Source organism: Thalassophryne amazonica, chromosome 3, assembly GCF_902500255.1.
Source record: "Thalassophryne amazonica chromosome 3, fThaAma1.1, whole genome shotgun sequence".
Classification (NCBI taxonomy): domain Eukaryota; kingdom Metazoa; phylum Chordata; class Actinopteri; order Batrachoidiformes; family Batrachoididae; genus Thalassophryne; species Thalassophryne amazonica.
Genome location: NC_047105.1, coordinates 69128267 through 69153354, shown reverse-complemented (window position 1 = coordinate 69153354; position 25088 = coordinate 69128267). Strand labels below are relative to the sequence as shown.

The window sequence follows — 25088 nt, the reverse complement described above, 5'->3', positions numbered from 1 at the left end:
ACCAAGCCAGCTACTGAGCTGAAGTTGAGAGGTTTTTCAAGAAGCATGTTTGGTAATTGAATGTAATGAATGTTTTGCTTCAGGTTTAATGAGTAGGATATTCAGTTGGGTTCAGCATGTCCTGAAGAGCGGCCGTGCTCAAGTTTAATAAAGAAAAGATAATTGTGAGACTACGCTCCGCTTATCATTCACCACGTAGGTAAAGTCTGCTCTAGTCGGACACCTTAACAGCAGGCCAATGGCCAACAGCAAAAGAACAATAACTATTTTGATATCTGACACTTAGGCTCGAACAAATAGCAGTTTTCTATTTATTAGGCTGACAAATTGTTTTATGATTAATGTAACAAGGGTCTGGGTGGCATCTATAACATACCACCTTTTATTCCAAATATTATTATTCATACACACACACACACATATATATATATATATATATATATATATATACACACACATACATACATACATACACACACACACAGTAGTGTTCAGAATAGTAGTGCTATGTGACTAAAAAGATTAATCCAGGTTTTGAGCATATTTCTTATTGTTACATGGGAAACAAGGTACCAGTAGATTCAGTAGATTCTCACAAATCCAACAAGACCAAGCATTCATGATATGCACACTCTTAAGGCTATGAAACTGGGCTATTACGTAGTAAAAAAAAAAAAGTAGAAAAGGGGGTGTTCACAATAATAGTAGCATCTGCTGTTGATGCTACAAACTCAAAACTATTATGTTCAAACTGCTTTTTTAGCAATCATGTGAATCACTAAACTAGCATTTAGTTGTATAACCACAGTTTTTCATGATTTCTTCACATCTGCGAAGCATTAATTTTGCTGGTTTGGAACCAAGACTTTGCTCATTTACTAGTGTGCTTGGGGTCATTGTCTTGTTGAAACACCCATTTCAAGGGCATGTCCTCTTCAGCATAAGGCAACATGACCTCTTCAAGTATTTTGACATATCCAAACTGATCCATGATACCTGGTATGCGATATATAGGCCCAACACCATAGTAGGAGAAACATGCCCATATCATGATGCTTGCACCACCATGCTTCACTGTCTTCACTGAACTGTGGCTTGAATTCAGAGTTTGGGGGTCGTCTCACAAACTGTCTGCGGCCCTTGGACCCAAAAAGAACTATTTTACTCTCATCAGTCCACAAAATATTCCTCCATTTCTCTTTAGGCCAGTTGATGTGTTCTTTGGCAAATTGTAACCTCTTCTGCACATCTTTTATTTAACAGAGGGACTTTGCGGGGGATTCTTGCAAATAAATTAGCTTCACACAGGCGTCTTCTAACTGTCACAGCACTTACAGGTAACTCCAGACTGTCTTTGATCATCCTGGAGCTGATCAATGGGTGAGCCTTTGCCATTCTGGTTATTCTTCTATCCATTTTGATGGTTGTTTTCCTTTTTCTTCCACGCGTCTCTGGTTTTTTTTGTCCATTTTAAAGCATTGGAGATCACTGTAGATGAACAGCCTATAATTTTTTGCACCTGCGTATAAGTTTTCCCCTCTCCAATCAACTTTTTAATCAAACTACGCTGTTCTTCTGAACAATGTCTTGAACGTCCCATTTTACTCAGGCTTTCAAAGAGAAAAGCATGTTCAACAGGTGCTAGCTTCATCCTTATATAGGGGACACCTGATTCACACCTGTTTGTTCCACAAAATTGATGAACTCACTGACTGAATGCCACACTACTATTATTGTGAACACCCCCTTTTCTACTTTTTTTTTACTAATAGCCCAATTTCATAGCCTTAAGAGTGTGCATATCATGAATGCTTGGTCTTGTTGGATTTGTGAGAATCTACTGAATCTACTGGTACCTTGTTTCCCATGTAACAATAAGAAATATACTCAAAACCTGGATTAATCTTTTTAGTCACATAGCACTACTATTATTCTGAACACTACTCTCTCTCTCATATATATATATATATATATATATATATATATATATATATACATACACATACACTGCATCACATACCTGCCATTTTTCTGACACTTCCATTACACAGGACTATTACTTTCCCTAACCCTCAATCTGCACCAGAGACACACAAGTAATCAGTTACTTGTGCAGATGGGCACTGCACATAACTAATGCACACATACAGTCAAATGAGAGCCTCAGCATGTCCAGACACTTAATTAAAGCCAATGTACACTACAATAATGGCATCAGTGTAGTAAAAGCATTATGGGTAATCATATGACAGGGACAATCATATGACCCTGGTGCTTTTTTATGGGATGACATAACAGCCTCCCACGTGTCTAAGTCATGTTGTTGTGCTGCAGTGGGAAAGAAGCTGATTGTGTGAATATACAGACAAAATACTGGAGAAAATAGAAAAGTTCAATGATTACACCAAAAAAAAAACAAAAAAAAAACCTTCAATTTCATAATTCAGGAAATCCAGGTAAAGTCTTTCTTTTTGTGCAGCTATAATCAATATTCTAATCCAATTAAATTTTTTCCGTGAATCTGATTGGTTAATCATGTGACATATCAGGCGTATAGTATCTGTGGAACGGTGGCCAAAGAGGTATTACTCTGTCATGTCATTCCTGTCCTCTGCGCACAACTGCACATGCGCAGTATTGTCGAGACGTGGAACTGTCGAGACGCCCAATTCGTCAGAACACTGGCTGCACGCGCTGCTAGCTGTTAACGCTGTTAGCTCAGAGTGAGAAAAATTTTGCGTACTGCCGCCACCGAAATGGGTGAATGTCAGCTACCGTACGAAAGTACTGATGTGGATTCTGATACAGAGTTACCGTTTCACATTTGATGGATTACTCTACGCCCTGACCGCTATTGGAGAGATGCTTGCTGCTTCACGGTAAGCCTCGCCGACCGAATTATCTACAGAAAAATAAACCGTGCAAATGATGGAATTGGATTAGAATGAGAATACCCCCTTGTGTCTGATGATGTGTGGACATTCATGCTGTTAGACGGTCAAACTACTTTTTATCGGCTCCGTGTAAAGCTGTATGTCTGACCGTATAACCCAGCATCAATGTCCGGCCATCATCAGACACAACAGGGTTATTCCCTGATTATACCCCTGGAAGAAATAAGAGGCTAACAGACTAAAATCTGTCTCTACTGCAGGCTTCTTCTGTGCTCCATTTTCTTTATACATCACTACCCACAGTAGAGATGCGGAACAAAGTAGGTGTGCCCTCGTGCACATCGGTCAGGATTGTGCCAATGTGCAATGTTCCTGTAGTGCTCTAAAAGCCAATACAATGTCAGAAAATAGTTTTAAAAATGCTCATCAAATCAGAGCTAACGCACCCATCATCAGATCAGCTGTGCAGAATCCAAAGACATGCAACTGGTTTTTGACAACCAATAATCATCAGTTAAACCAGTTTTTAGACCATTAGATTCAGATTAAAAACTAATTTAAAGCACCCTGAAGTATTTTAAAGCAGTCTATCCTTGCTGTGTGACTATTTCCCCTGGCTATAAATGTAGTTTGAGTCCATTTATAATGGCTTGGAACAATTTCAATTTCACAATAAAATAATCTATGGTTCAATTAAGAAACATTTTAAAAGAAAAAAAAAAAAAGAAAAAAATGCCATCCCGTACAGAACTATGGCATTAATCTCAAGACTTTCATCAAATCTGTATCTATGATCTGTATTGATTTGGAGGGAGGAAAAATAATAAGTCAACATGCATTCTGAGATGCTGCCGTAATGACGGAGGTAATGTGCAAGTGAAATGGGGAAAACACGTTAACAAATAAAAAAAAAAAAGTTCTGAGCCTTCACATGTGGTACACATGAGCAGTGAATGCACCTGGAACTGAACCAATCACAAACGAGATGGAGCAGCCCTGCAGCCAATGGGAGAGCTGGCCCAGAAACAGAGAGGGCATGCTCACTGCGGGACAAAGATAAACATCGTCCTCAAAAAAAAAAAAAAAAAAAAAGACTCAGTCACAACCCTGCAGAATACAGACCACACATCCTGCATGTACAAAATGTTAAAGACAGTCTGTCACTAAGCAAGAACTTCAAGATCAGAAGATGGGCTAAATGTTGTGTCATTTTTTCATGTGTGGTAATTAATAATAGTGACAAAATACTACAGACTAAATGTATCGTTTTCAGAGTTTAGCAACAAGTCAAGAACTTTTCTTTACTTTTTAAATTTACGTGAATATTGTCTGATGTAATTAACCCTTTTATGTTAGACCTAAAACTTAAAAAAAATATATCTACAGCATCATATTTGTGGAACAGAATATTAAGTTTCCCTGCTGGGATAGGCTCCAGCCTATAAGCGGGCACAGAAAATAGATGGATGGATATTAAGTTCCTTGGCAGCACTGTGGGTGGCACGGTGTGGATTTTGCATGTTCTGTGTGAGTTCTCTTTGGGTGCTCCTGTTTCTGCTCACTTCCTAAGACATCCAGGTTAGGCAACCTGGAAACTTTAAACCGACTGTAGGTTTGAGTGAGCATGTGAATGTGTTTGTCTGATTACATCCAGCCTGTCCAAGGAGTACCCCACTTAGCAGTCACTGCTCACCAATGACTGCTCAGATGGGCTCCGCCCTCAGTGACCCTTAACTGAAATAAGAAGGTATAGAAAATTAATGAATTAATGGCAGCACTGTCTACAGTGGCATGAAAAAATGTGAACCCTTGGACCTTAACACATTTTTAAAATCAATTTTTAAAATTTATAAATTAAAAAAAGGCTTCTCTACAGTAAAACATTTAAAATAAACCTTTCAACTCACATTACAAACATCCATCCATCCATCTTCTATACTCTGTTACTCCAATTAAAGGTCACGGGGGGGGGGGGGGGGGGGCTGGAGCCTATCCTAGCAGTCATAGTGTGAGGCAGGTTACACCCTGGACAGGATGCCAGTCTGTCACAGGGCCTCATACAGACAAGCAAACACATTCACACCGGCGCACCTACGGACAATTTAAAGTTTCCAGTTCACCTAATCTGCATGTCTTTGGATGTGGGAGGAAGCCGGAGGGAACTCATGCAAACACAGGGAGAACATGCACACTCCACACAGAAAGGCCACAGGTGGGAATCAATCCCATAATCTTCTTGCTCTTCTTGCTGAGGCAGTGCTAAGCACTAAACCACCGTACTGCCAAATTCACTCACTCACTCATCTTCAATTAAGGGTCATGGGGGGATTGAAGCCTATCCACAGCAGCCGTAGGGTGCGAGGCGGGGTACAGCCCGGACAGGACGCCAGTCCGTCACAGGGCTGCTGCCAAATTGTTACAATAACATCTAAATTCAGCAATATTTAGTTTTGTTGTGTGGACACAACAACGAAAATCACTTTCATACAGTTGAAGCAAATTTGTTTTTATCCTGAAGCAAGTATGTGCTATTTTTCCCGTGTATCTGTAAAGCAGCTAAGTAGATGTTTTTTATTAAACATACTAAATGAAAGAAGACCGTTTAATAATAATTAAATAGAAGACTGTCATTTTAGTTTTGAATGAAGAATTTGGAATTAAATCAAGTTAAGTTGTGAAAGAGGGTAGACCTACTGGAATGTTTAGCTATTTAATTGTTGACAACAAAGCAGTGAGGGCCACCACCTTAGGAACTGAAAGAAACTAACAAGCACGCTCATTCCAAGCTACACGTAACTTCAAAACCACACATATTGCGAGAAAGAGAGAGAAGGAATGAAGAAGTGTCTGCTTTAGCTGTCTTCTGTATTGTTGGGTAGCACATAAAAAACAAGAGGCAAAAAGGCAAAAGCTGAATAATCAATCAAGAACACTTGATCAAGTATTTGTGTTCAGTACTTGAGTTGATTTACTGACATCATAATTGCTGGATTAGCCGAATAAGAAATTGTCAGAATAAACATTTACTACAGTATTATGAATCACTGGAGCAGTTTATGTATCCAGTATACATAGAACTTGGCATGTGGAATATGCAGTTCACTCAGTTTCACTGTTTATCAGCCAATCATGGGTGTTTTAATCATAATTAACCACAGCATCAAGCTTCTGGCATCACTTTAATATGTCACAGGACACTAGAGAGGTTTGAAAGCTCTACAAGCTGTGGTTAGCAGGAATCACGTGGTTAAGAATGCCATGTCAAATAAAAGGGATGAAGGTGCAGTTTATCAAGGTATTTTTATGAATTCCACTTGGCTGTGGCATTAAATTTGACACCACTCTTCTAAATGATCACAACAGCTGACCAACAGCTTCACCTTGTTGAATGGTATGTACCAGCTGTCACCGAATTAAATGTCCAGCTTGTCCACAGTTAGTCTCAGATAGTCACACGACTGAAAAGCCGTCTGAATCTTCCGAATGGTTGACAAGCTGGGCATGTTACATGTCCTGTGAGACTTCATCACGGAGGCGCTGTTGCTGCGCCATCAGCTTCGTGCTGATGAATTTCATCACCACTCTTTTCATGGCAAAATCTTCTGTCACAGTGGAATGTGCCAAAAAAGTGCTGATGTCCACCTCTTCTGCAATTTCTCGGATAATCGCACATCACCACAGCGTTCACTTTGGAAATGATCCGGTCGTTTCAGCGTGTTGATGCCGATAGGAGCACGGTGCGCCCTCCACTATTGTGCGGACGTCTTTAAACCGGTTGTACCGCTCCTTAATTTGTGTGATGCCCAGAGGATCGTCACCGAAAGCCATCTGAATAATCCGAATGGTTTCCACCTGGCTATTGCCCAGTTTGTGGCAAAATCTGATGCAGTCGCGCTGCTCCAGTCGTTCCGCCATTTCCTTGCAAAGAAAAAGGGACGAGAGACTACACCCATCCTCACACAAAGACTGCTTACAAGCAAATGACACAACCGACAGGCGTGAAAAAATTCACGCATGCGCACAAAGGTTCAAGGTTGGCACATGCAAGCACACGTGATTCAAATCCATCAGGTTTTTGAAAAAATTAAAAAGGTCGGATACTTTTCTAACAGACCTCGTACAAAGCACCAATCAAATGATAAGGATCCACTCAGCCGTTATATAATAAAAACTAAGCCACTCCCTTGTTTTTACTCAGGGACATCCCCGAACATCTGAGAAGGATCTGCGTGTTGATTTGGCACAGGTTTTACACCAGATACCCTTCCTGACACAACTCCACTTTACATAGAAAATCTTAATGCTTCATTAAAATAAGTTGTAATTTCAGCAAATTTAAATCAGTAGTAGTTGCATGGATGATGCCACCAAGGTTAACTACCAGAGTTGCACACAAGGTGGGATGATTCTGGCACTATACAGAGTCATTTGAGATGAAAGCTGGATGTTTCTTTATTTTTAGTGAGAGGTGCACGGAAAAATTCCACAACCTGGCTGTACTGCAAAACGTTTGAGCGGAATGCCCAGGGCACTCCGACAAATGGATGCAGTATTTACCTCTTTATAATGTTGCCATTCCCTCTTACAACACTTAACATACAAATGAGAATACAAAGCAATGAAACTTTTAAGGTACTGTTTTATTCCATTCTTCCTACTAGAGGTGCACCGATTAGGATTTTTTAGGCCGATCACCGATCACTGAAATTTTGATCTGCTGATACCGATCAAGGCCGATACCGATCAAGTACATATTTGGATCATGCTCAAAATAAGAATATAGGTCTAATGTATAGGACTATTTTTGCATTAAAACTTGATGAAAACAAAAAACATGCATTCAAATAAAGACACTAGAATAAACTGCCAACTTTTGTTTTATTACACTGACTTTGTTCTACCAGCAAGGTTTTTTTTCCATGTTTCATGTTGCTCAGGTTACAGCCTACAGAGAATACGTTGAGAATTCAACAGCCCTCATTCTATGGGGTTAAAATTGTCTCATTAATATTTGTAAATGCACACAGGGTGATCTACAAATAATCATTGATTTGCAACTGTGTTCAGATATCCACAAATGCAAATTTCATATCTGTAACTTGTAAACTGGTCTTTGCAAATAATGTTGTATTTGCAAATATAAAACTTAATTTGTAAAAAAAAAAAAAAAAAAAAAATTACATTTGTAAAACTGGAAATTGTATTTGTGAATTGAGTTTCAGCATTTGTGGATCACCAATTACATGCATTCATCACTTTCCTCTGTGACGTAATTTTGAGACATTCTTTTCGCGAAATCCACAGATCCACAAACAAATGCCTACTGATTCACAAATACACACTCACACACACTGGATATCCACTAGATGGCAGTGCGGTTCCATTCATTACACAGCAGTCTATTTAGATCTCTCAGAGCCATTTGACTCATTTTGACTTCTGATATGAGCTGGACAGACATGGACTACATTAGATGATGGCGACTGCTCTCCTTGTCCGTCCAGCTCATATCAGAAGTCAAAATGAGTTTACGTCACAGAGGAAAGCGTGTCATGACAGGACCAAGCGCTCCCTGCACTACTGCCTGCACTGTCGTGATCGTCCTTTTGATCGGCGCATTTTACTGATCACCGATCAAACCTGTTGTGGCTGGCGTGCCTGGCTGGCTTTTGTTTGTCTTCTGTTTCTGTCTTTTGGTTTTCCTTCCAGGTGGTGCGCATTTGGGACTGAGTGGCTGTGTGGCTGAGTTACCAGGACCTCACCCTGATCACCTGAGGCTGATCAGGTGCGGCTCGTCAGGACTCACAGCTGTGGTGCATCTACTCGGATTGGAGCATGGTGGCATTTAAGTCTGGAGTACACAGTGTGTATTTGCCAGAGACTCGACCTTGTGACCAGACGGGTGAGATCGTCGTCTCGAGAGCCATCTCATCATCAGTGGATGCAGAGAACGTCCAGGTTTGATGCATGGTCTGTGAAAGAGGAGGGGGTGAGGTCTCATGCTCGTCAGCACACTTCCTGAGGTACGTTAGGTTTTGTGACTAACATTTATACAGTCAGTAAATGTGGTGTCCCTCACACCTTATTATATTGAGCTGTTATGTTAGTCGTTTAATCAGCTTCCACTGCAGTTGAGTTATGTGAACTGACTGTTCCATGCCTGCAGGGAGGGAAGCTGATTAGTGATTAAGCCAGGAAGTGTTTGCTGTTTATGTACACCTTTGAGTGGTCTCTCTGTGTGTGGAGTGTGGACTCACATAATGATTTCTTCTTTCACAGACTCGGTTTGTCGCGGCCACCTGGGGGTGTCGGCGGGGTCCTTGGGTCCGAACAGTTTCTGGCTCCGGACCGTTTGTGCTGCTAGGAGTGCACCGTAATCCACCACGCCAGACCGCGCACTCATTTGTTGTCTTTTTTCACATCACTGTTATGTCATTAAATTTAGTTATCCTTTGTACTGTGCTCTGCTTATTTTATACTGGGTCCTTCAAACGCTGGTCGGTTCTCCGTCCTGCGTCCGACACATAACACAAACCGATCAAGGCGTGATTGGCTGATAATGATCGGTGCCCGATCAATCGGTGCACCTCTACTTCCTACAAACATTTCTTAACGGTAAGGGGTTGGCCTTGTTGAATTTTTCATTTTAAATTTTCCACACTTTCGTTATTGGGGACAGATCAGAACTGCAGGAAGGCCAGTCCAGTACTGGATGACTTTTTTTGTTATGCAGCCATGCTTTTGTAATGTGTGCAGAATGTTGTTTTGCACTGTGTTGTTGAAAAATGGATGTCCCCAGAAAAGCTGTCCTCTTGAAGGCAGCATAAGTTGCTCAAAAATCTCAATGTACTTTTCTACATTTATGCTGCCATCACATCAGTGTAAATTACCTTTGCAAAGAGCACTAACAAAACCCTATACCATGATAGACCCTTGTTCATAATAACAGTGTGGATGGTCATGTTCATCTTTGGTCCAGAGCACACGTCATCCATTTCTTCCAAAAAAGATCTTTAATACTGATTTGTCTGGCCACAGTACACGTTTACACTGTGTGATGGCCCACCCAGCTGCCTCTGAGCCCGGAGAAGTCTGCACTGCTTCTGGAAAAGTTTAACAAATCTCTTCCAATCTTTCTTTGAGGAACACCTATTTAAAAACTTTCAACAGTTTTCTCATGCATTTGTTGACAAACCGGAGCTACAGCTTTGCTCCTCAAAGACTCAGCCTTTTGTAGATACTGCTTTAGTAACAAATCACAATTCAAATCACCTGTATGAAATAACATTACTATTACAACCCCAATTCCAATGAAGTTGGGACATTGTGTAAAATGTAAATAAAAACAGAATACAATGATTTGCAAATCCTATCCAACCTATATTGAATTGAATACACCACAAAGACAAGATATTTAATGTTCAAACTGATAGACTTTATTGTTTTTGTGCAAATATTTGCTTATTTTGAAACAGATGCCTGCAACACGTTTCAAAAAAGTTGGGACAGTGCTATGTTTACCACTATGTTACATCACCTTTCCTTCTAACAACACTCAATAAGTGTTTGGGAACTGAGGACACTCATGATTGGGTATAAAAGGAGCATCCCCAAAAGTCTCAGCCGTTCACAAGCAAAGATGGGGTGAAGATCACCACTTTGTGAACAACTGCATGAAAAAAAAGTCTAGCAGTTTAAGAACAATGTTTCTCAACGTTCAATTGCAAGGAATTCAGGGATTCCATCATCTACAATCCATAATATAATCAGAAAATTCAGATAATCTGGAGAACTTTCTACATGTATGCAGCAAAGCCGAAAACCAACATTGAATGCCCGTAACCTTCGATTCCTCCGTCGGCACTTCATTAAAAACTGACATCACTGTGTAAAGGATCTTACCGCGTGGGCTCAGGAACACTTCAGAAAACCATTGTCAGTTAACACAGTTCGTCGCTACATCTACTCTGCAAGTTAAAACTCTACCATGCAAAGCGAAAGCCATACATCAACAACATCCAGAAACACAGCCGCCTTCTCTGGGCTTCAGCTCATTTGAAATGGATAGACACAAAGTGGAAAAGTGTGCTGTGGTCTGATGAGTCCATGTTTCAAATTGTTTTTGGAAATCATGGGCATCGTGTCCTCTGGACAAAAAAGGAAAAAGACCATCCAGATTGTTACCAAAGCAAAGTTGAAAAGCCAGCATCTGTGATGGCATGGGGGTGTGTTAGTGCCCGTGGCACGGGCAACTTACACATCTGTGATGGCACCATCAGTGTTGAAAGGTACATCCAGGTTTTGGAGCAACACATGCTGCCATCCAAGCAACGTCTTTTTCAGGGACGTCCCTGCTTATTTCAGCAAGACAATGCCAAGCCACATTCTGCACGTGTTACAACAGCGTGGCTTCGTAGTAAAAGAGTGTGGGTACTAGACTGGCCTGCCTGCAGTCCAGACCTGTCGCCCATTGAAAAACTGTGGCGCATTATGAAGTGCAAAATACGACAACGGAGACCCCGGACTGTTGAACAACTGAAGTCGTACATCAAACAAGAATGGGAAAGAATTCCACCTACAAAGCTTCAACAATTAGTGTCCTCAGTTCCCAAACACTTATTGAGTGTTGTTAGAAGGAAAGGTGATGTAACACAGTGGTAAACATACCACTGTCCCAACTTTTTTGAATCATGTTGCAGGCATCCATTTCAAAATGAGAATATACTTGCACAAAAACAATAAACTTTATCAGTTTGAACATTAAATATGGGCATTTTCATAATATCGTAGAGCATTCAGTCCCAAAGAGGTCAAAAACTGATGTCTTCAATTTGCTGTTTTTAGTAATTAGTTTATATCTCTAACCTTTATGGTTGCAGAAACTTTTTAAATTTTGGCTGTAACTTTATTTTCTCTCAAGTTCTGGTCTTTCAAAGTATACGTACATGTCCAAAAGGCTAAAAATACAAGAAAATTGCCACTGTCAAACTATGACTAAAAGTGGTAAAACCACTTTATTCACTGGATATTATTTTCAAATCATGTTATTAGATAATTTACAAAGCAAATTTGCCAATATATTCTACCAATCATTATATCAGTGCTTGTCGGTTCAGCTCTGACCCATAATTATATTAAGTCAATAGGCTGCAAAAAATTTAAACAATGTCAAGACTTTCAGAAATAGTTCAAAAGTATATAATGTCACAAGTGTCTTGATATATTAGAGAAATAAATCAATAAAATCAGGAAAGATTAATGATACAGGATACTTTAAGATTTGTAACAAATGGTTTCGGAGTGGTCAAAATATTTTAGACACATTCCTTGTGGTCTTATTCAAAATTAACAGCCAATAATTTTCCAAGTGCATAATATGTATATTATGAAGTGAGTGGATATTTTGTATTACCTTTCCTTAGCAGAAATATTTACAGTGTTAACATACCGAGGACTTAAACCTGTATTTCGGAGTGGACACTTTTGGACGGAATGATGTTCACATGCTTCTCAATACCAAGTTTCAGAAGATAGTTCAGATATATTTTGCCCTAAGGTGACAAACATAGATGCACTTTATTAAAAGTGTATCTGATTCACAAAGATGTATTTCTTGTTAGAGCAACAGATGGAAAAGTCAGAGTGGACATTCTGGACAGAAACTTACTCATGCGGATTCAATTCTACCCTGTGCAGAAAAAATCCTGGATATAGCCACTATTGCATCATTTAGTAAAAGTACATATTTAATGTATTTTACCAGTGAATATTTTTGTGGTGAATATTCTGCCTTGGAAATTATTCAACTTGGAAAACTGTGAATTTTTCAAATGGGAAAGTCATTTCTGTCCAAAATTCAACTGCCTGATATATTTTCAAGATAAACAAATAGTTTTTGTTCGTTATTTTTTTATTTACAGGTACTTCATTCTATCATGTATTTATCCATATATGACATTTTACCTAATATGTTTATATACTGGAAATATAACGCCAATTTCGGTGCAACCCCAGCACTCTACGATACCGTGAAAATGCCCATATCTTGTCTTTGTGGTGTATTAAATTGAATATAGGTTGAAGAGGATTTGCAAATCATTGTATTTTGTTTTTATTTACATTTTACACAATGTCCCAACTTCATTGGAATTGGGGTTGTATGTTTAACTGTGTGCTTTTTTCCAGTGCGGAAGGTTCCCAATTCAAGGCCACCCCTGCCCATTCTACATGTAATGCGGAGTTGCATCAGGGCATCCAGCGTAAAATCCAAGTCAGCATGCAGATCCACCTCGTATCTGCTGTGACGACCCCAAGGGAAACAAGGAAGAAGCACAAGTGACTTTCATTCATTTTATTTAAACCTCATCACTAGCCATAAATTGCCCCGTTACAACTTTCTCTGGAATGTGTTGCAGGCCTCAAATGCAGGAATGCATGTTAAGAAATTAAATGAAGTTGACCACAACAAACATGATATATGTTGAGTTCAAACTGTCTGCAATGAAAATGAAGCCAAAGTAAATTTTTTTCACATTTTCAAAAGTTGTATCTTTTTCTGATTTGGGGTTGTATATACAGTGAGGAAAATAAGTATTTGAACACCCTGCGATTTTGCAAGTTCTGCCACTTAGAAATCATGGAGGGGTCTGAAATTTTCATCTTAGGTGCATGTCCACTGTGAGAGACATAATCTAAAAAAAAAAAAACATCCGGAAATCACAATGTATGACTTTTTAATAATTTATTTGTATGTTACTGCTGCAAACAAGTATTTGAACACCTACCAACCAGTAAGAATTCTTGCTCACACAGACCTGTTCATTTTTCTTTAAGAAGCCCTCTTATTCTGCACTCTTTACCTGTATTAATTGCACCTGTTTGAACTTGTTACCTGTATAAAAGACACCTGTTCACACACAATCAATCACACTCCAACCTGTCCACCATAGCCAAGCCCAAAGAGCTGTCTAAGGACACCAGGGACAAAAACTGTAGACCTGCACAAGGCTGGGATGGACTACAGGACAACAGGCAAGCAGCTTGGTAGAAGACAACTGTTATGATTATTTATTAGAAAGTGGAAGAAACACAAGATGACTGTCAATCTCCCTTGGTCTGGGATTCCATGCAAGATCTCACTTTGTGGGGTAAGGATGATTCTGAGAAAGCTCAGAACTACACAGGAGGACCTGGTCAATGACCTGAAGACAGCTGGGATCACAGTCACAAAGATTGCATTAGTAACACATGATGTTGCCATGGTTTAAAATCCTGCAGGGCAGCAAGGTCCCCCTGTTCAAGCCAGCACATGTCCAGGCCCGTTTGAAGTTCACCAGTGACCATCTGGATGATCCAAAGGAGGCATGGGAGAAGGTCATGTGGTCAGATGAGATAAGAATAGAGCTGGAATCAACTCTACTTGCCATGTTTAGAGGATGAGAACAACCCCAAGAAAACCATCCCAACCGTGAAGCATGGAGGTGAAAACATCATACTCTGGGGGTGCTCTTCTGCAAAGGGGACAGGATGATTGCACCGTATTGAAGGGAGGATGGATGGGGTCATGTATTGCGAGATTTTGGCAAACAACCTCCTTCCCTCAGTAAGAGCATTGAAGATGGGTCATGGCTGGGTCTTCCAGCATGACAATGACCCCAAACACACAGCCAGGGCAACTAAGGAGGGGCTCCGTAAGAAGCATTTCAAGGTCCTGGAGTGGCCTGGCCATTCTCCAGACCTGAACTCAGTAGAAAATCTTTGGAGGGAGCTGAAACTCCAAACCTGAAAGATCTAGAGAAGATCTGTATGGAGGAGTGGACCAAAATCCCTGTTGCAGTGTGTGCAAACCTGGCGAAAAACTACAGGAAACGTTTGACCTCTGTAATTGCAAACAAAGGCTACTGTACCAAATATTAACATTGATTTTCACAGGTGTTCAAATACTTATTTGCAGCAGTAACATACAAATAAATGATTAAAATATCATACATTGTGATTTCCGGATTATTTTTTTTTTAGATTATGTCTCCCACAGTGGACATGCACCTAAGATGACCCTTTCGGACCCCTCCATGATTTCTAAATGGGAGAACTTGCAAAATTGCAGGGTGTTCAAATACTTATTTTCCTCACTGTAAATTAGCAGCAGATCAAATGAAGAAGCAAGTCACAAAAATTGTGCTGCCGCAAATGACATAATTAATCCAATAATGCTTCTCTAAAAATAAGACATTTAAAGTATTTCAGTATGCCACAGCAGAATCAGCTGTGTAGTTTAAAGCTGACACTGAAATTTGTTAATTGCTTTAGCAATAGGAAATTAATAATTCATTATTTTTGACAATTGATTAATTGTTTGAGGCATTTATGAAGGAAAATGTCAAACTCTGAAGAGATAAAGCACCTCTAAAAGTAAACCAATTTCCCTGACACATACAATATCTGTTAATATCTGACAAACAGAAACGAGTCACAGAACGTTATGAGAAGCAGCAGCAGAAGACCGAAATATGGCACAGCACTAATCTGGAATTCAAGTTTCACTTTCAAGTGTTCAACTGAAAATGTGGGAGCTGTTCAAGCGATCCTAAATCAATCTGGATACATTTAATTAAGTGGTTTTCAAATTGTGAGGCATGCACCCCCGGGGAACGCCAGAGTTCTTCGGGGGGTGGGAGCGCAAAAAAATAACTGTAAACACTGTTAACCAACAAAAGGGGAAAAGGGGAAAAGAAAACATTGTTAGCTAATATGCCAGGAGCAAAATGGATGATTTTTTAGTGCGTAAATCTATCAGTGAGAAGACAGAGTTTGGGGCAACCAAAAAAGAAGAAAGTCAAGGACGATCTTCATTTGCTCCTCCCACAATGCTTCCCCACATCAGCCGCCTGTGTCAAAGACCCAGACTCGCTGCTCACACTAAACAAGAGGTAAGACTATATGAGAGACTAAATGTGTATAAAAGTTTATTATTTGTTAAAATTTGTTAGTTATGTCAAAGACATTTAAAAACACACAGATTTTTAAATGTTAAAAAAAACAATTTTTAAAATATGACAAAAAGTAAAAATGGAATGGAAAGTTTTTTAAAAACACATTTAAAATGTTTGAAAAGGGTGTAAAATGTGTGAAAGAATATAAAGTTCTTTAAAAATACATAAATATATTTAAAATGTGTTATACATGTGTAAAAGAATAAAAAGACATGAAGATGTTGAAATTATGTGTATGTGTGTCGGTGGGGGGGGGCAGCTATTCATTTGTTCTCTGATGGGGGCTCACTCTCCCACACTTTGAAAACCTCTCATTTAATTATTTGTGTGGAGCAACATTAAATGTAGTGCTACAGTTCCGACACTAGATGGCATTGTATATCTACATTTAAAGAGTAGTTTTGCATTCAGTCACATTAGTTGACACTTCTGAGCAGTAATCCTCACTTTCCCTCTCTGAGCTGTTAGTAATTCAGCATGCACTGTAACAATAAATACAATTAGAGGTCAGAGGTCACAGATGTCAGTCAGCATATCAGTCTCAGCAGTGGTGTAATGGAGTACCTCAAATAGTGTAGAAGTAAAACTATGTGTTAAATCATAATACAAATGCATCTGAATTTCTATAATGCAGCTGTACATTAACAACTGCAAAAAAATTAACTAATAAATAAGCAAGCGAATGAAAGACTGTGTGTCCTACATGTAATTCTAATAGGTTGTTCACTCGTGACAGTGCACGCTGGGGTAAATTAGTGACAACAGTTTTACTGCACAATGGTGGAAATTGAGTCTTGCATCACTGGTGGAACCAAAGTGCCATGAATATTGAACACTTCCGTTGGTGGAAACTGCCTATCCAGCATCCAGCAGGGCACACACAGGATTAATGGAGTCAATCAATGAGTTGGTGAGTGAGTGGGTGGGTCAGCAAAATTTCCAGAAGTAACTAAGCAAAAACCACTGCATATTTAGCTGTGAAACTGTTCTGAGAGTTACAGGGGAGACACTACCCTAAGGAAGCTGCATTAGGTTTCCAACAGCAATTTCCCAAATTCATTGATGTTTCAATTTTGTGCATTTCAGAGAACATAAAACAAGCAGCAGAGGCCTTGGTGACCACCAGACCAGGGCTTTGTAAATGAAAGAAACAGAATTTCAGGCTACATGTAACTTCAAATTCATACATTTGAAGAGAGAGCCAGAGAGAAAAGGAAGAAGTGTCTGCTTCAGCTAGTCACAGAAAAGAAAAACCCTTCCACATGATTGTATTTGAATTTTAGAGCATAAACAGTTAATCAATCCAAAAAAAGTTTATTCCTCCAATATAATACATTTCTATGTGAAAATGGCTTCTTGTCTCACAGACCCCATTCACAGTATACCTTGCTTCACCATCTCCCTTGTGGTTATATTCAGAAAACTTCTTTTCTCATGGGTGTGTGGCAGTATGACTGTGTTACATTAGTTATGGAATGCAACCATGGTAAAACAAGACAAAAATAACAGTTTACTTCTCTAATTATTTTACATTTCTGTGCAAAAATACTTTGTTTTTCTCAGTGACAACCACACCTGCTCCTAATCCATCATTAAATCAACATTCACTATTCATCCAGCATGTGACAGGCAAGTATAATAGAGCCAAAAGAAAGTTGCTTTGTGAATTATAATCTGGTACATCAAAGTTAACTAGATGTCCTCAATCTCCTTATTGTATGGCAGGGGTATTCAACTCATTCCAGAAAGAGCCGAGAGAGTGCAGGTTTTCTTTGCAGCCATCCACTCCACCAGGTGATTTCACTGATTAATTAAGTCCATCTGCTCACAGTGATATCACCTAGTGGAGTGGGTGGTTGGAAAGAAAACCTGCACCCTCTCGGCTCTTTCTGGAACGAGTTGAATACCCCTGCTGTATGGCCTTTAAATAAAAGATACTGATGATGGAACCACAAGACAGGAAGGGAAGCGGGAGGCCAAGGAGGAGGTTTGTGGATGTGGTGACATACAGGTGGCAGAAATACAGCAGAAGCAGGACATGGTGAGATGAAGACAGATGATCTGCTGTGGTGACCCCTAGGGGGAGCAGCCACAAAAAGCAGAAGAAGTATGGCAGGATATCTTATTTTTGTGCTAAATGTGGACAGATGGTCTCCGCCTGTCTGTCTATCTATGCAGTCATACTTTACAGGGTAAATACACGCCAATGCTTTTCCGAAGAAGAGGAATATCATATTAATGCAGCTATAACAGTATTATTGCATCATTTCCAGGGGACAGACTACTCAGTTTGAAGACCAAAGAAATTTAATTCTAGCCGAGCTTCTGTGATCAGTCCACTTAAAATACAATCTGCACTGTGACCTTTGCCATAACTGGTTGAATATAGGGCTGCAGCTACTGAATATTTTTGGACTTGAGTATTCTATTGATTAATCTGATAAAATGTACTTTTTATCCATAAGTTCTTAAACAAGTAAGGTTTTAAACTACGGAAGCGTACTGCATTCACTGACCGCTATTCTCATAATTACAAGAAAGGTTTTCATAATTACAAGATCAGGAGCTCATAATTATGAGAAAAGACCAGGTATCTAAATTTTTTCATATATGTACTTCCGTACATCCAGTCCCTCGCAGTAAAGAAGTGGGCTGAGGTTAGCCAATGGTAACACACTGTAATCACAAAGAGTGAATTTTCCCCAAAAGTGCTCCTGGATGAATGTCCAGGAAGAGCACGGGGCGTCTCACACAATGAGCCATGTCTCACCCCCCTCCAAACTTCCAGCTTTCACTCACACAGCCCCACAGACCATTGAGGAACAAAGCAGGGCTCACTCCCAGCCGGGCACATGCCAGTCTGGGTGCCCCGTGCGCCGCCTCACTGGAGGAGTTTTATTCATACAGGAACATCTTTGGGCAAAATTCACACTTTGTGTGCGCATTGAAGTGGTGTGCAATCACAGCGCAGTGTCGGTAGTTACAAATTGGTCGATTTTCGATTATGACTTGGGAATTCTCACGCTTGTCTTTACTGAGCGACTGGAAGTACCAAAGCCCATTGTACGAAAGCGGTTACAAAAAAAACAAAATAATAATAATAAAAAAAAATTCTCGTAATTACGAGATCCTGATCTTGTAATTATGAGTAAATATCTCATAATTACGAGATCGGCAGTCTAATTTTTTTTTTTACTCCAGTGAATGTAATACGCTTCCATATTAAACAAGTAAGTAAGTTTTTAAACAACAACATCAACAGTACCAGGGTTTTCCCAAAGCAATGGCACCACTATGAAGATTTTGAAATTTAGGGTGTTTCATCTCTGTTTTCATGGTAATTATTTTTTCACATCGTCACAAATTTATCAGCTTTCCTGGACCGTAAGCGCAGGTGGTCAGCAAAATCCTCAGTGCATAAACATGAACATAGCCTGTGAAAAATGGCTGTGGACTGCAGCTTTCTTGCAAAAGTTGCATTGATAAATCTGCTGTAAATGCTGTTAATGAAAACTGTGATTGAGTCCAAATAAAGTCAATTTTTTTAAGTAGTTAAACTTGATTCAGTTAAAAGTGCATGTCTTATCACTTTGTCTGCAAAGTGGACAATAGGCACAGCAACGCATTTTTAAAAATACATTAACACACTGCTTTGCTTTAAATACGCAATAGGTCTATTTTAGATGATCAGTGCAAACCCTCTTTCTCTTAAAAGGCTTTGTTTTACTTATTGTGGTGCTTTGTAAAGTTGTAGCTTCTGCTGCTACATTGATTAGCTCCTTACACCAGTTATGTGCATGCTCCATGTCTTCTCCATTTTTTGTGGAAGTGTTACAGCGATACATACAGGCCTGGTGTATATACTACAGCATTTTCAGTGGCGATAGGAAACCTCGAGAAAAGAGTTTGCCTGGAACATGTTTTTGTAACCGAATTATTCGAGTTACTCGACTCATCGTTTCAGCCCTAGCTGAGTAATAACCAACTAGCTAAGTAACACAGCACTTTATTTTTAATCAGCTAATTAACTATCTTTTAATTATCATATCATTCATATCCAAATTCTTCTCAAAAGTAAAGATTTGCTGCTTTTCTCCATAGCAATAAATGAATAGTAATTTTTTTTATAAGCGCATTTTTTCAGTTTTTGCAGCTAGTCTGCTCTGTGTTCGCCTGATCCTGTTAGATCTCAGAAGCTAACCAGTGTGGGGCCTGGTTAGTAGTGGATGGGAGACCTCTTTGGAACATCAGCGGCTGTGTGTGTGTGTGTGTTTCTCCAGGTAAAACTGGAGTTGTGTCAGGAAGGGCATCCAGCATAAATCTTGTGCCAAATACCAATGCATATCTGGCTGTATCTGCTGTGGCCACGCTGAACATATGGGAGCAGCTGAAAGGACGACGACGACAACAACAACAACAACAACAACATTTCTTCAGTTTTTAAGGGTTTTTTTCGCAACATATTGAAGATGTTATCTTGCACTCTGGGACCATCTGAAATATACTGTTTCTGTTTTGACATTTTACAGATGAAGCAATTAATCACAAATAAATATTTACAGCTTAACTGACATTTTACAGATGAAGCAATTAATCACAAAAAAATATTTACAGATTAACTGAAAAAACAATCTGTATTTGCAACCACACTACAGTCAGTGTCTGGCAAAAAATGACTGAAGCAAAAAATAAATAAATTCACCAACTCTGGACTGCAAGAAAAACACATACAAATAACAGACAACCCTGCACTCACATAGAATGAGCTGGAACTAATCTACTGCATGGGGATTACGAATGCAGGCCAGAATGTCTGCCTGCAGCTTAATGAGATTCTGAGCGCATGCGCTGTGCTGACGAACTTTCACCCAGATAGAGCAATGACACACACACAAGGAGGACGGAACAGGAAGATGAGACAGACAGTCTCTAAACAAAAAAGTGAGGGAATAATGTATTGTGATTGTTTGGAACACTGATCATAAAGAGATGGAAAAAAACCAAAGCGCAAAAGAAGACAGATGGAAGTGTTCCAAGCAAGCTAGGCACACAGACTGATATGAATGTGGTGTATGCAGCACTCACAGCAGTAGAATTCAAGGCTTAGTGTGAGCCATCCAGTGAAACATACACACACACACAAAAAAAAAACACACTCAAAACATTACTGTTATCTGCCCATCATAATATGCAAAAGGATGAGAAAAGTCAAATAAATTCAGCTGTTTCAAGTTAGCACACCACTGCAACAATACATGCACATAGTTTTGCAGACAATGTAAATGCATTCTGGCATGTTTTTCCTGTTTTTCTACTTAGCCTCACCTCCACAGACAAATAGCTAGGCCATATTTCAGCCTAACTGCATACACCTACCATAAAAGCTCAACATGTGTACTTAAAGCTACAGTCTGTAAAATTCAGGGGCAGCTATTTGCACAAATGGAATACAGAGTTCATAACCATCTGTTCATAAGTGTACTGTATAACTACTTGCACCAACAAATCAATTTATTTTTTGTGAGCATTGAATGAAGCCTTCATATCGACATGGAAGAGAAGCCCCTCATGGAGCCCAGTATGTTGCTTATCATAAGAGAAGGCAAGGAAACATGAATATCTTTTGCAAAACAAGTGAAAACTTGGATGGGAACCAAAACTATAATTCATTCTGCAACCTCAGCACTTGATGAGTCTAAATCCTGCACACTGTAGCTTTACAATGTGCCTCCAGCCTAATGTGACTACTAGAATTAAATAATGTCTAATTTTTAACATAACTGGCTCCCTGGATTTTGAATACAGTCCATGTTAGCTGTACTGACCTTTGATCTATATTTGGATTTGTAATTGTGATATGTCAAATATTAAAATAAGAATGTAAAATAAAGATCAACAGACAGACAGTACATCTGCCATATGGCAGCACATGGACCTCAATTAACACTATAATGTCCTGTCCATATGCTCCATGTGATAAACAATCCACTGTTGCATTCCAAAATCCTGACACAAATATGTCTAACAGTAATGTGTGCAATAAAAAGCATTATTATTAAAAGCTTCTTTGGCAGGCACACATTTTCTAAGGTAATAATTATGGTTCTTCTTCTGAGACATTACAATGTTTTGTTGCGTTTAGAAAATGTGCTTGTGAAATGACATTGAATGAAAAAAAAATTAACATCTGGTTATTAGCTTTAATTTTCCATCAAACAAGTCAGCCTGCAATCTAAACTTTATATTCCAACAGTTATGTTATGAGCAGTCTCCCCACATCAATCTTGGGTGACAACTTAATCAGATGAAACTTTAATCGAGATGTATTAATTATTATATCTTAGCGGTGCGACGATTTATCCAAACTGACAAACGACGGACCCAAAAATTTGACTAAATTAAGTACTTTTATTTACGTTTGTGAGTACTGGCAATTTTGGGGGTGAACAAACAACGGACTCTGAACTTTGATATCTGATGTTCAGGAGCATCTGAGGAGGCAGCAGCGCGTCCTGCTGTTCGTCTGCACAGGTGAGTGTTTGCTTTTAATGTACCGTTTTGAGAACGGAGCGCATTTCCGAAAATAAATATAAGTACTTCATTTAATTATATTTGGGTCAGTCTGGGTCCGTCGTTGAAGTGTTTGGGTAAATCGTCGCACCCCGTTTAGCGACACATGAGTTGAGGTTAATAGTCCTGTTTACATCAGTCATCAGCTAGCTTACTAGCCAGCAGCTAAACAGCAAATAAGGAGATGCTAAAACACTTCCAAACTCGTTTTTTTAGCCCAGAAAACGCAAAACTACATGCATATTACGAGCGTTTAAAGCCGCAGTGTGTCTTGTGGAGAAACAGCCGCGTGAAGGCAGCTTGTGTACGTGACACACAGACTTGTTTACTTCATCCTGTGCTAGGCTAAGCTAGCTCAGCTCAGCTGCAGCACACACACATATATACAACAAACCGCCCACAGTCAGGAAAAAAATGTCACAGTTTGTACCCTACCTGTCCTGTTCTTCGGGCGGCAGGAACCCCTCATGGTCCCGGTCTGAAGGCAGGTGTTCCCAGCCTGGAGGAGACAGAGCCGAGCTTCTGCGTCCAGCTCAGTTCACAGGAGCCAGACGAGCTTCTGCTGGGAACGCCCACAGCCAAAGTAAAGGCCAAAAATACACACAAAATCCAAACTCTGCCTAATTATAACTTCTGCTTATCGAGTTAATTTGGCATTTCATTCATTCATGCATTTCAAAAATCAAAGTGAGCATGCCCAGCAAAGTGGATTTGTGACCACAAGGTCACAGTATCGCGTCCCAGATCAGACAGGTCCTTAATCCTCAAACTGCTCTAGTAGCTGCTCCCTAATGTTACTGTGAGTGGGAATGGATGAATGTAATGCACAGTGGTGCAAAGTAACGAAGTACATTTACTCAAGAAATTAAATTAAGGCTACAGTGTGTAGGATTTAGTGTCATCTAGTGGTGAGGTTGCAGGCTGCATTATGCAGCCTCCGGTCATGATATTGTTTCCTTTCTCGTTTTTGCTTCTTTATTGGTGGAGATTTATGCTCCCTTGCCTCCTTTTGTGATAAGCAATATATACAGAGTGATCCTCCACTTCACAAAAATGAAGGTTGAGAACTCTCATTATTGTGTACTAACAGTAGACTGTGTGTAGGGGAGCAATCGCTGACGCCTCTTCTTACCGTGCGTCCACAAAGTATTCACAGCGCTTCACTTTTTCCACATTTTATGTTACAGCTTTTTTCAGAAATGGATTAAATTCATTTTTTCCCTCTAAAAATTCTACTCACAGCACCACATAATGAGAACATGTAATTGTTTTTTTTGTTTTTGAAAATTTATTAAAAATGAAAAATGAATAAATCACATGTACTTAAGTGTTCACACTCTTTGCTTAGTACTTTGTTGATGCAATTTGTCAGCAATTACAACCTCTAGTTTTTCTTGAATATGATGCCACAAGTTTAGAGCACCTATTCCATCACCATCTGGTACGCTGCCACTGCTAAGGACAGGAGCAGACTGCAGTGTATCATCCATGCAGCAGAGAAGGTGATCGACTGCAATCTGCTATCCCTAGAGGACCTGTACACCTCCAGCGCCATGAGGCGAGCAAGGACGATACCAGGATACAAACTTTTTGTCACCCTCTCATCTGGCAGAGAGCTGAGGTTCATCAGGACCAAAATCTCAACTTGTTTCCATTTGCAGCTAGACTAATAAATAATGCCAGAGACCCCCATTTACCCCCCCCCCCCCCCCCCCCCATGTCCACAAAGTACAGATCGGACATCCCTGCACTGAAAGGTACTGTACATCTGCACACCAATCACATGCTTTTGCACAGTCCCAGTGCGTTACATTTATACAACAGTGAACATAGTTTTGACTATTTGACTCTTCTACTTCTGACAGAAGTATTTTAACTTTTCTTTTTTAATGTTTATGCACCAATAACACCAGATCAAATTCCTTGTATGTGACAACTTACATGGCAATAAATTCCATTCTGATTCTGTCTTTGACCAATTTTGCCCATTCCTCTTTGCAGCACCTCTCAGGCTTCATCAGGTTGGATGGGGAGCGTCGGCCCACAGCCATTTTCAGATCTCTCCAGATATGTTCAATTTGATTCAGGTCTGGGATCTGGCTGGGCCCTCAAGGACATTCACAGAGTTGTACTGAAGCCACTTCTTTGATATCTTGGATGTGTGCAGAGGGTCATTGTCCTGCTGAAAGATGAACCGTTGCCCCAGTCTGAGATCAAATATCTGTAAAACATCCCCAAAGGCATTATGCTGCTACTACCATGCTTCACCGTAGGGATGGTGTCTGGTTTCCTCCAAACATGATGCCTGGCATTCATGCCAAGGAGTTCAATCTTTGTCTCATCAGACCAGAGAATTTTGTTTCTCATGGTCTGAAAGTCCTTCAGGTGCCTTTTGGCAAACTCCAGGTGGGCTGCCATGTGCCTTTTACTAAGGGGTGGCTTCTGAAAGGCCACCCTATCATACAGGCCTAATTGGTGGATTGCTGCAGAGATGGTTGTCTATCTGGAAGGTTCTCCTCTCTCCATGGAGGAATGTTGGAGCTCTGACAGAGTGACCATCGGGTTCTTGGTCACCTCCCTGACTGACTTCATGTTTGGTTTGTGCTCTGACATGCACTGTCAACTGTTGGAC

General features: G+C 39.8%; 1 protein-coding gene across 1 annotated transcript in view; it reads right to left on the bottom strand.

Moving 5' to 3' along the window:
- pfkfb4b (6-phosphofructo-2-kinase/fructose-2,6-biphosphatase 4b) overlaps positions 1-23031 on the bottom strand; it is a 65931-nt gene extending 42900 nt beyond the window's left edge. Inside the window, exon 1 of the mRNA XM_034166644.1 lies at positions 22892-23031. Coding sequence (XP_034022535.1) covers positions 22892-22925 — 34 coding nt within the window. The 5' untranslated portion in view covers positions 22926-23031. The remainder of the gene's footprint in view (positions 1-22891) is intronic.
- Between the last annotated feature and the right edge of the window lie 2057 nt (positions 23032-25088).